Below are 12,751 nucleotides of genomic sequence, written 5' to 3' on the forward strand. Positions count from 1 at the left end.
ACCTCAAACATACATAGTAACTATTTAATAACATAATTTTTAGTAGTTCTTGTGTTTTGGAATTTCAGTCACTTGCACAGGAGATGTTCTGGACTTTTTCTAAGTATTAATTGGAAACACTTATAACATAAAATGCTTTCTTTGAGCTGTGTGGATAGCTTTGGTAGAGAGAGCGCTAGACTTGGAATGAGGTGACATTGGTTTATATCCCAGATCTGCCTATTCTAGCAATGTGACTCTGGGTAAGTCATATCATTTCTCTGAGCTCCTTTCCTGCTCTATAAAATGAGGATAATGCTCACCATTCCCTCTCTCAGAATTTAATTCAACTCACATTTATTAAATACCTATATTGTACAAGATGCTATGTTAAATACAAAGGCAAAAGCAGTGCCTGTCCTAACGGATCTTATGTGGTGTTTAACTATAGGTTATTTATGAAGATCAAATGAGATCAGGTGTCCTGGCCTTTGAGATAATTGCGTCAGCTGCAGATGCTGCTTAAAATAGAGCTAAAGTCCTTCTCTGTGAGATGTAGCCATACTTTTTAAGCATTTTAGGACTCTGGTGCTTCACGTAGATCATTCAGCAGCAAGATCCAAAATACAGTAGCCAGTGGGGGTAGGAAAATAAATACTGATGACAAAGTTAGGAAATGGTAGTCATGTGTTCATCGAATCATAGATCTAGGGATTTTGTGGGAAATTTTCTCTGAGCTCCACTCAACAGCACTTCTGGGAAGGTAAGAACACTCTGCTTGGCATATAGTAGTTGCAAATAAATCCTAAATGATTGGAGAAGACAGTAGGAGACATTATAAAAGAAATTCAAAGGAAGGAAATCTAACTTCAAGTAACTTATTTAAACTTTGCGACATATTTTGAGGGATCTAAAAGGCAGCCAGGTGGCATAGTGGACAGAGCATTGGCCTTGGTGTCAGGAAGACCTGAGTTCAAATCAAGCCTTAGACATTTACTAGCTTTGTGACCCTGGGCAAGACACTTAACCTCTAATGGGGATAATAACAGCACCTATCACACAAGGTTACTTTGTAGAGCACTTAGCACAGTGCATAGTGGATGTTTAATAAATGCTGTTTCCTTTCTTCCAGTAAGATGACTTCCAACTGGCTTTTCCAGTTTTAGATTGGAACTATATAAATGAATAAATGTTAAAGCACAGGACACAGCAGAAGAGGGATGGGGGAGATGAAAAGTGAAATGGGTTTTGGAGAAATTATCCAAATGGATATGATTTTACTTTTATTTCCAAAATTCTAAGTTCGTTCTGCTGGGTCACCAAGTATGCAGGGAACAGATTTCTTTTTGTTTCAGCAGAGATTAACAGTGTGGAACAAAGATGACCTGCCTCCTTTTACATCCATGGTAGAATACAGCCTTCATCATGGGTGTAGGACACTGTAATAACACTGTGACATTTTCTAGACTGGCCATTCTGGTAGTCATTCACCCTCCCACGGGCTCACAAATAGTTGTTGACCATACTGTGGACGCACACTCCATTCCCTTCTTGGTCAGATATCTACCAGTGTTTCATGCAAGTGAGCAATTACAAACTCCAACTATATGTCTGCAGCAATTGGATAGTTTTGATCACAATAACTGATGATTAGAAGTTCACAGAGTTTGAGGAGAGATGAGTTTTTCTGAGTAGATTCTGTAACTTATTCTCTAATTGGTAGGAGCTTTCAGACTTCTTTGTGGTCTCCACTTTGTTTGTACTTGGATTTATTTTCTTCACAAGTAACTGTACAGCTACCCAAAAGCCACATGTTCCCCTTAAGGGATAGTTTGACCATCCTTGTAATATAATATAGAAATAATTCCTAAATATCTGTAAATACTGTTTATGTCCATATTCTATCTCATCAACCCTTCTAAAAGAAAGTGAACACGTCTTAATCTGTTTAACACTGAAACCAAGTTGCAGGGGTAGGGGAGAACCTCAAAGGTTGAGACAAAGGATTGTTATCTTCCATAAATACAATGTAGTACCCTGGAATAAGAGATGTTACACACAGTCTTAAGTTCAAATAACCTTGTTTTTAATGGTATATATCACAAAGTCAGCCTTACTTGAATGCAGTATTCTGGGTGTTAATTTAATTTGGCTGCTATGTATGTGTGACATCTTGTTGGAGAGAATTTAATTGTACCATTGAGTAAAACTAAAGCCATGCATAGCGATGCACTAAAATTAAAGCACAAAAACAGGCTTTAGTTTTATATGGTTTTTTGTTTAGAATTATTAACTACATGGAGGGCTAAACTTGCTTTAAACTATTTTAAAACATTACAAAACCCACAATGTAAGGTTGCCATGAGCCAGCCAAAAATAATACATATGGCATTCAGGAGTGCAGTTGCTAATTGGCTACTCCCTGAGAAAATGGTACACTTGGCGTCTACTTAACGCTGTGGGTTTGGCAGACAGCCAGATTTGGGGTCAGGTTGTTGTGAATGAAGCTGCATGTGGTTAGGGAGGAGTTAAAATGATTCATGTCTTAGAAGTTAGAGTAAGCAGAGGGTAAGCTGTTGTAGCAAACACTTTACACATACAGGCATTCCATCTTACTAGCCCTCTACTGAGCTACAACATACTTTTATCTCTGAAAAGTGCACACATTCTATGCTTTGGTGGGAGGGAATAATTAAGCTCCTGAATGTCCCAGTGGATGATTTTAAGCATATTGCTGAAAATTTCTTTTGTTGCAGAAGGAGTCTGGAGAGGAGGTGGAAATAGAGGAATTCTATGTGAAATACAAAAACTTGTAAGTAAATTGTGATTCTGGGGGTGGGGGCAGTTATTTTTGGAAAGCATACTTGAAAATCTCAATCATTTTATAAAAATGATGTTTTGACTATTGATCACATACATTTATTTGTATTTGACTAATAATAATTCTTTGGTGACTTAAACTTCTGTGTGAAGCAAAACATGAGATTTTTTAAACATTTCTTATGAATTGTTTTCTTTGAAAAGTCTCTAATTGGTGTATAGTGAATGTTTGCTAATTTCCTTGCCCAATAAACAAGAGGAATTTATAGGAAAAAAGTCAGCTTTAGTAAAAATGAATGAAAGAAACTCTGTACTACAATTTCTCACCAACCTCACTAATAAGCATTTGAAAGATAGACTTTACAAATGAACTTCAGTGTTAATGAAAGATATACAAAAGGAATTATATCATTGGAGGTATTGAATAAAATGGAACAACTTTTATAGCTACTAATTTGGGCAAAATTCTGTAGGGGATGAGTAGGAAACAAAAATAATGTTATGCTAATCTGATTAAAAAATACTGTCATTTTTGCTTTCTATGAGAAAATGTAGAAATGCTGATTCAAGGCAACAGCTGAAAGAACTGGTTGTTCTCTGTACTTAGTTAAATTCTACAAAGAGATCACTTTGGCCAAGATTAATTTATCTGGACGTGGGTAGCCACAGATAATTTCAGTGCAATTTTTGGCAGTTTAGTTAGAACACTACACTAAGTTTGGGAAAACATTAGAAAACTTTATCATGACCTGATAATGTTAGTGAAGAAGACAGTGTAAATATCTTAATAAATGTATTAGATTATGACTACTAGTAACTACATTAGTCTTTTAAGCACTGAAGATTTTTCTATAATGTTATAACCTGGTATTATCAAATTGGATGGTAGAGTTAGGATCTAAAAAATTCTCAACAGGCTAGAATTATGACTCAAACGTAATAAGATGAAATTTAATAGATGTAAGGACATTAATTTGCATTTTTAAGGAATCAACTTCACAAATATGAGATAGACAACAATTCCTATGAAGGAGATTGATGTTTTCATGTATTGAAAGCTTAATATGGATCAGCAATGTGATGTGGCAACTCAAAAGCTAATGCAATTTTTGAAGTCATCACTGTGCCCAGAACAAGAGAAGTGATCATTTTACTGTGCCTCTACCTTGTCAGACCACATCTAGAGTATTGGATTCAGTTCTGTGCCACATTTAGTAATTGACATTAAAGTAGAGGGAAGAGCTAACAGAATGGTAATGGGATTGGAGACCATGCCATGCAAAAAAAAAGGGGGGGGAGGTTGGGAACTGGAGATGTTTGTAACATGGTAAGAGAAGCCTTACAAGGGGACATGGTAGCTGTCTTCAAGTATGTGAAAGGCAGTCCTGTAGAAAAAGAATTAGGCTTGATCTTCCTTGCCCTTGGTAGCAGAACTAGAAGCAATGTGTAGAAGTTATAGAGAGGTAGTTTTGGTATCAATGTAAGGGAAAAATAAAAACCTGCCTATCAAATAACAGTTGTCCAGAATTAGAAAGGGCATGACAAGAGAAACTTAAGTTCCTGTTTGCTCATTGATCACTTATGATGTTGTAAAAGCAATCTCTGCCCAGGTATAGGTTGCACTAGATGCTCTCTGGAGTCTTCCAACTGTGAGGTTATTTGATTAGCCTTCATGGTTTCTCAGATCATTTTATATCAACAAGGAAGGCATGAATGTGGAACAGGGTTAAAAAACTTGGGTTCTGGTCCTAGACATGCCACTATCTCTTTAGGCAAGCCACTCAATGAACTTATCTTTAAAGTAATGAGGTTAGATAAGGTGATCTCTAAGATTTTTCAGTTCTAAGATTCCTTTATTTTAATGGGAAAATATATATTTCATCTTGTTCAGTTTATTCTGTATAAATCTTTCAAGAACATGCAGCAAGAACCACGGAAACTGATATTAAGATAGCATTCCTAACCTTTAGAAGCATTTCTATTTCAGTACTTCTTTGATGTTCAGGAGAAACTATTTTAATTTAATTAAAATTTCTTTAGGAGTTGATGACTGTAATAGAAGAGTCAACAATAAAACATAAAGAAATTGGGATTACTTTGTAGAGCCATATTAGTGCTACAGATTAGCAATTAGAAGATTTGGGTTGTAAATTCAAGGAAACATCACAAGGACAATATTCATTGACAATATAGAAGAAAAGCTTGTTTTTAAACAAGCAGAAGGAGCTTGAATATAATATCAAGGAATCTGGGGAACACTTATTTGGCTGTGATGTTGCAAGTAAATCTGGAGTTTTTTTTAGTCATGCTTCTGTCCAACCTACAAGAGTTGGACTGACAGATGCACTGGGAATCATCACTACCTAGCAATTTACAGACAGTAGAAACTTCAAGAACATTTTATGAACAAAAAGAGTAATTAATACTTCTACCGAGTTCATCAGCAAAATCTCATATTGCCAAATAAAAACATCAAGAAATACTATGGTGGGTCTTAAGAATATAATCAATTTATTGATCTTGAAGGCAACGAAGTAAGTGGAAGTAACACTTGGACATAGCAAACCCAAACACAGGGCCTAGATATTGATTGCTGGGAAAGGACACTGCAGGATAGCTTGACTATATTGACATGGAATGGCTCAATTTGAATAAGAGACTTATCTAGCCTATGAAGAAGACAAAGACAGAGCTTTAAATAGTTCTACTAATTCACTTACAGACTCTGAATGGAATGATGACAAATCATTCCTGTGGGGTTTTTTTTCCATCTATATTATCAGATAACCAAATAAATTTCGTGTAGCTATATAAACGTAGAAGCTTCCAAAAATAATTTCATTGTAGTGTGTTTTATGCAATTTAAAGGGAAAGGACAAAATTTGATGGCAAAATGGTAAAGAAAACTTCATTACCAGAAAGAGGTCAGAGTCCTCCCCCACCCCTTCTGTTGGAATTTCCATGTGATATGAATATATAATATTTAGACTTTGCAAACTGTCAGTACTATTTCAGACATTTTGTTAATCTCATTCTCTTTATGTCTAATCTTAATCTTGAATTCATGCATGCCTCTTTCCCTCCCTCTAATTATGTATTATGATGAAGTAGCACAGCTTTAATCATCAACTCTGATTCAGCTTTCCTGTTCTTTCTTTCTGAAGTTGGTTATTATCAGGACTTAAAATATAAAGTCACCAACTAAATGACTGGGAATTTCATCCTGGTTTATAGGGAGTGAACTGAGGCCAGATACATTTTCATAAGTATCTGTCTCTATTTTCATTGCAACATTCTAGGCACTGCCTCCAAACTGGAACTGAAAGTCTTTGTAAATGTGCCTGTTTCCAGTTCTAAAGGATGGCTGTACCACAACTGACCTTTAATTATAGTGTTACTTCTGTTGACCAAGAGTGTATGTCTCAGGGACAGAGCTTCTTTGTTAGAAACTTAATCACCAGAAGTAGATATGTCCTAGCAGTCTTAAGGACATGTTCTAGGAAATGTAAAATGTGGGCAGAGAGTGGAGTGCAGGTTATGAGTTGTGATTAGGGAAGGGAGAAGAGAAGACTCACACATTTATGCTCAGGTAGAGTTGAATCTGAAGGAGGGAGCCTTTCAGCAGGCAGAGACCCATGCTTAAAAAAAAAGACTGGTTGGAGTCCTAGAAAAAGCAGGTGACAAAGGGAACACAGGCCATCCTCTTCCACCCATCCTTACCTCCAAAGCCACCTCTTGAAGTATATTCTAGCAATTTCCAGAGGCTGTTTTATCTTCCGTTGTAGGAAAATCGGGTGCTTTCTGTGATCACCACTGGTATCTTGCCTCACCCTTTAAAATGGTGGGGTGGGGTAACATTGTCATAAAATGAGAAAAGCTTACCTTTCAAATTAATCGAGTAGACCTAGTATGATTTTAAGGCCCCTTCTGATCTCCCCATCTTGTCATCATACTTAAAACTCCTTTAAGTAGAAGAAGAGCCTTTCATTTCACAATTCAAAATAAAAGTAAATGCCTGGATGAGGCAACACTTTAGTATAAATGAGTTTCAGTTCAAGTATGATCAGTCGATCAACAAGTATGAATGATTGATTGTCAAATCTTTCCTTGAGGGATGGGGTGAAAAGAAGGGGAGGCTGGGGGTAGAAGACAAAATTTCAGACTTCCCCCTTTTGCCTAGGGTAAGCTCTGCTTGCCTTTAACTGGGCTGGGTCAAAGAGAAGGTGGTGCATGAAGTCATTTTTGTCCAGCAGGGATAAGCCCAGACATTTTTGCTTCATAGAGTTTATGATTTTTTAAAAGCAAAACTGAATTTATATAATAAAGGAATGTCTTTCACAGAAAAATATCATTATACATGTACCTTTCAGCTCCCATGGCAATGTTGTATTCCAAAGTTATATTCCAAAAATATAACTTAAGAAGAATTTGGCCCTTGTAAAAGAGATTCCACTTCTCTCTTCCATGTGTCAGAGAAGAGGAAATTAATTCTACTCACCAAGCTTTGGTCATTAGTGACTACCTTTCATCTTTGTTTTCCTTGTGTTTGTTGTTATTCCTTGAACATTGACCAATGTCATTTTTTGGAGTAGTAGAGGGAGGAAGTACAGTGCTATAACTGTTAATGGTTTATTTAGTTTGTTTAATTCAAGAGATAAAGGACAAGTTGGAGAATATTGTTTGTTTTTCAAGGATTATTATTTTATTCTTTTAGCTCTTACCTTCACTGTCAGTGGGCATCCATAGAAGACCTGGACAAAGACAAGAGAATTCAACAAAAGATTAAACGATTTAAGGCAAAGCAGGGCCAGAACAAATTCCTTTCAGAGGTAGGAAACATGAAGTTAATTTTTTTAAAGGCTTTATTACTGTGTTAATGTGCTAAATTTAGAATTTAAGTTCACTTAAATTATTGGGAGAAGTTGGTTTGCCTCATTTATTGCTGTTCCTTGCATACTCCTAATTGGTTATAGCTAAAAAATCTGTAAACAGGAATTTTTTTCACTTTTTCTATTGCTTGTTCTAAAAGATACTAGTCTTTTCTTACAATCTTCTGGGGAAATAATTGTGATATTCTGATTAAAACCACTTAATCAGGCAAAAAGGCTAATACACAAAACTCTACTAAAATGTAGAAAACATAAGAAAATCTACATAGACAAAAATGTGAATTTTAGAATTTTACAATCCAAAACGCTGATTTGGAGGATGTGTACTGGGTTTTTCCTATATTGTATTTCAAATACTATATATTTGCAAAAAGGTAGTGACACTTTTAGAAATTATGTCCTATCATATAGATGTTATATGCCTCCTTATTCTGAGTTATTTGTGACATGAGAGGGACCATAATACCTAGGACAGAAAAGGGAGTCTGCATTCAAAAGCAATACTGGGTCCCCCTCCACAGTAGCCAATTATGCTAGAAAAATGCCTGACATTTTCTGTGATTTGGCTTAGTGCCCATTTGGGACTCAAGGCTTTTGATCACCAATTTAATTTCACTTAGAGCCACAAATAACATACGAGAAGAGATCTTACCAAATGAAAAATTAGACTTGCTGATTTACCCAGATCCTCACTATGTAGCAAGTTAGAAAAAGATCTAGAGGGTTGTGAAATTGCATATAAAATTATCATTCCATTAACAAATAACTTATTTTGAGGGATAGAAATACTCAGTCAATTCAATTCAGTAATCATTCTCAATATTTTACTTAGAAAATTTTTTTGAAAGATCAGCAACCTAGAGGACGTTTTAGGTTCGTCTAGAATCCTTTTATTTTCTATAAGTCCTGTCTGACAGATTTCAGGTCTTGTTTTTTTTTATTAATTTATTTTGATTTATCAACAATCACTTCCATATGCTTTTGAGTTTAAAATTTTTCTCCCCCTTCCTCCCCACCACCCTTCCCAAAACGGCGCACAATCTGATATAGGCTATATATATACACACATATTCCTATTAAACATATTTTCACATTAGTGATGTTGTAAATAAGAGTTAGAACCAATAGGAGGAACCACCAGAAAGAGGAAAAAAACTCAACAGAAGGAAAAAAAAGTAGCAAATAGTATGCTTTGATCTGCATTCAAACTCCATTGTTCTTTCTTTGGATGTGGATAGCATTTTCCATCACAAGGCCTTTGGAGATGTCTTAGATTCAGGTCTTATTTTGGGTAGGAAATTGAGTCGATTTATTTTAATCTTCACCAAGAAACATGTTGATAGATTAGCCTTTGATTTATTGATAGTGACCTGTTTACCTTTTACCAGCCATTTTTTCAGGTTCATGGAATTACTTTACTTATGTTTGAATCTTTAAGTTGACTCAGTCTCAACAAGAGTGATTTCTAGGGGAATCTCATAAAGCTTTTTGTTTGATGCTGTTTTTCATGAGGTCCAAACAATATATGATATTTACGGCAATGGGAAAGTGGAAAAATCAGGTTTAATTTTAGAGCCTTCATCAGAGGTTGAAAATTATAGTAGGTAGAAGAGTTCCAGGCAACAAAAGCGCCAACTTTGTCAATGGAGATGAGAAAGTTAGGAAATAGCAATAGTGGTGTATGCATAGTCCTACATCTGGTCCTGACCATAGCTCTAAGTGCGGCCAAGCCACATTTTGCTCTGCTGTCTATCTAGTCTTAGAGTAGGGAAACTGGAGTATAGTATCTTAAGGAATTTTTGCTATCAGCTAACTATATGGCCTTAGGAAGGTAACACCTTTATTGAGCTTCATTTTCCTGATCTGTAAAATCAAGGAGTCAAATTTGATCTATCGGTGTCTATTTGACACCTTCAGGGTCTAAAATTCTAATTTCTAAGACTATGGTAACTTTGAATTGTATCAAGGCACATCACTGAATGTATGTTTTTCAAAATACATGTCATCAGTAGTAGATGAATCGCTTCCACCTGGCAAATGGAAATTTTTAACACTGTCTTGATGAAAAATACTTAATAATCAGAACAAGTCACACCTCTACTGAAAATGGAAGTCTTCTCAAATATTTGTTAAAATTTTAAAAAAAGAACTTGATTACTGTCAATCATCCTTCATTCTACATGGTTCCCCCACTGGACTTTAATTTTCATTTATAACTATGTTTATAGCAGTTGATTCCCTTTGTTTATACAAAGTTCTTCTTTACACCTTGATACAGTGAGTAAGTTGCAAGTGTTGCAGTTTATAACTATAAAGACCACATAGAGTCGAGGTTCTTAAACCTTTTTGCATCATAGACTTCTTTGGATATCTGGAGAAACCTCTGCACCTCTTCTCAAGATGTTCTAAAATGCATGAGATAACATATACAGGATTACAAAAGAGAAGTATGTATTTATATTGAGATACAGTTGTCAAAATATTTTTTAAAAACAAATGTGCACACCTCAAGAACCCCTGAATAGAAGACCTTATATTTTAATTTTAGTTTTTTATAGCAGGATGTTTTTGTCTATTAGGTTTGTCTACTTGATGAAATTGGATATAAGAAAATATTTCAATGTAGTATGTATGTAATTTTTAGATTCAAGAAGAGGTTATTACAAAGGGAATACCTCTCTAATCCTGCTCTATAAATATTTTGGTTTCAGTGATAAATATTGCATTTATATATTGCACACGAATCCAGGAGCTGTCTAGTAATGCACATATTTTGAGTAAGGAACTGGAGCTGTAATTTCAATGTTGTAGGGAACTCCTAAGTGAGGACACTCCACTGTGATCAATACCTTCTCTGTAACTTGTTAGAGAGCATCCTTGGGTGCTAAAAAGTTAAATGATTTGTGTCAGAGGTGGAGCTTGAATATAGGTCTTTCTAGATCTGAAGTGAGGTTTCTTTATCTGCTTCACTTCATCACCTCTCCCTTTTTAATAAATCAAATAAAACATTTGCATTTTAAATAAGCTAAACATTTTACCGAACCCTTGTCTTTGACATAAAACTCTCCTTGTAAAACCTTAAAGTAGTTTAGATAAAACATTACAGTTTTGCTTATTTATCCTTGATTTGTAGTGAAAAGTACCAAAACAGGGATACACACACACACACACACACATACACACAAACACACACTCCTCAAACCTCCTGACTTAACCTTGGCCTTATGTAATAGAATTCCATTTTTGTTAACCATGAAACTATCTTTTCAGCTGACATATCAAAGTCTAAGGATCAAAGATCAATGGTTTGTAACATGTTTAAAAATTCTTGGAGAAATCATAATAAATTATGGCAGCATGTGCCTGATTATCTATAAGCATGCATAAAAGTGACAATTTTAATTAAATGTGTTATTTGTTTTCTGGCCAAAACTTTAATAACTAATATGTTTTGTCTCAAAAGAGTAACATAAGCACTCTTCTTTTTAAAGTTGCTCTTTCTTTATATTTAATAACTTAGCAAATAATTACCTGCTTAGTAGTATTTTTTTAAAAAGAAAGTTTTAGGATGTTAGCCAAAACTTAAAATCCATTTCATTATTCTTTTTCTTAATGCCTTGCTCCTACACAGTATCGATATAGACAGATCACAAAAAGAATTTAGAGCAATGAGAAGAAATTTTTTATAAGTGGAATATCAAGATTGATCAGTAAAGAAGAAGGAACAAATGATGAGCTCTTTGTATGTAAAAATTATGAAACAGCAAATAGAATTTTAGTGCTTTCAGTTTTTAAATAATATTTTGTAAATGGTACTTTTAAAGCAGATAGACAAATGCAGTAGTTATGATAATCTGATATCACTTAGTGTACATGGCTCTAATTTCTTTATTGCAAGCTGTAGTTTCAAGAATGTTAAATGCATTGCATGCTATAAGCCTTTTGGATTGCTCATTAGTGAATTGTAATTTCACACTTCATTTAAAATATTCTTAAACATTTTCTCACAGTAAAAGGTTTCACACAGTAATTAAGAGGCCCGGTTAACAAAGTCTGAGAAGTCTGATTTCCTCACGGGGAATGATCTTGCTGAATTGTAGCTTTTCAATTAACATATTGAAGTTTGCAAAATATAAATTTTGTTTCGCCATGAACCAAAATATTATTGCCTGATGAAGAGTATAATATTGAAAATAAAGTGAATTTTGTTATTGTTTTTATAGATTGAAGATGAACTTTTTAATCCAGATTATGTAGAAGTTGATCGGATACTGGATTTTGCACGAAGCACAGATGATAATGGAGAGGTAAAAGAAGACAGAGTGAAATAACATTAAAAAGTAGCTGGGGCTTAGTTTTAGCTGAGTTTGTATGTTGATTGTTTAAAATACGATTTTGACAGCTTGTAAGTTTGGGTACAAAATATGGTATATCAACATAAAAAGGCATTTCATGCTTCCCCCAAGAGTAATAAATTATTATTCTTTTTATAGTTAGTGCACTAATCAAATAAATTGTTGACAGAGAGAAAAGGAAAGACAGAGAGATCTAGACTATAATAAGCAATATAACATAGTAGAAAGAGAATTGGACTTTGTTATATTTGGGTTTGAATGCTGTCTCTAACACTTACTAGTTATGCGACCACAAGCAAGTCACTTAACATCTTAGAGCCTTAATTTCTTCATTTCTAAAGTGGAGATAATTATATTTGCATTACCTACTTCACAGTATTGTTGTGAGGTAAGTGCTTTATAAAAATTAGTGTACTATATACATAGGAGCTATTTTTAACATACTTAACCCAAATTTCAAGTTTATTTCTGGATTTATGGTATGATGACCTCTAATAATGCGTAACAACTTAAAACCAAATATATTCAGTGTTACCTACACACACCCACCATTATATGTTACTTTATAATATATTTAGTTTATAAAATGTTTTATAAAATAAATATTTTTAAAATAATTTTTATATTTATATGTTTATAAAATAATTCTTTTATATGAAGCCAAGCTGCTAAATGTGTTCATTGAAGAAGAACTTGGTGAAATTCATA

The 12,751-nt window shown here is 34.4% G+C and overlaps 1 protein-coding gene across 4 annotated transcripts in view; it reads left to right on the forward strand.

The window, feature by feature from the left end:
- The window catches only part of LOC114053891 (chromodomain-helicase-DNA-binding protein 7), a 245,912-nt gene that overhangs the window by 167,455 nt on the left and 65,706 nt on the right, over positions 1–12,751 (forward strand). For all 4 annotated transcript variants that reach the window (XM_027877001.1, XM_027877003.1, XM_027877004.1 and 1 more), the window contains exons 7-9: positions 2,736–2,791; positions 7,514–7,628; positions 11,912–11,995. In XM_027877001.1, coding sequence (XP_027732802.1) covers positions 2,736–2,791; positions 7,514–7,628; positions 11,912–11,995 — 255 coding nt within the window. The remainder of the gene's footprint in view (positions 1–2,735; positions 2,792–7,513; positions 7,629–11,911; positions 11,996–12,751) is intronic.

Source organism: Vombatus ursinus, unplaced genomic scaffold, assembly GCF_900497805.2.
Source record: "Vombatus ursinus unplaced genomic scaffold, bare-nosed wombat genome assembly UNPS02014812.1, whole genome shotgun sequence".
NCBI lineage: Eukaryota > Metazoa > Chordata > Mammalia > Diprotodontia > Vombatidae > Vombatus > Vombatus ursinus.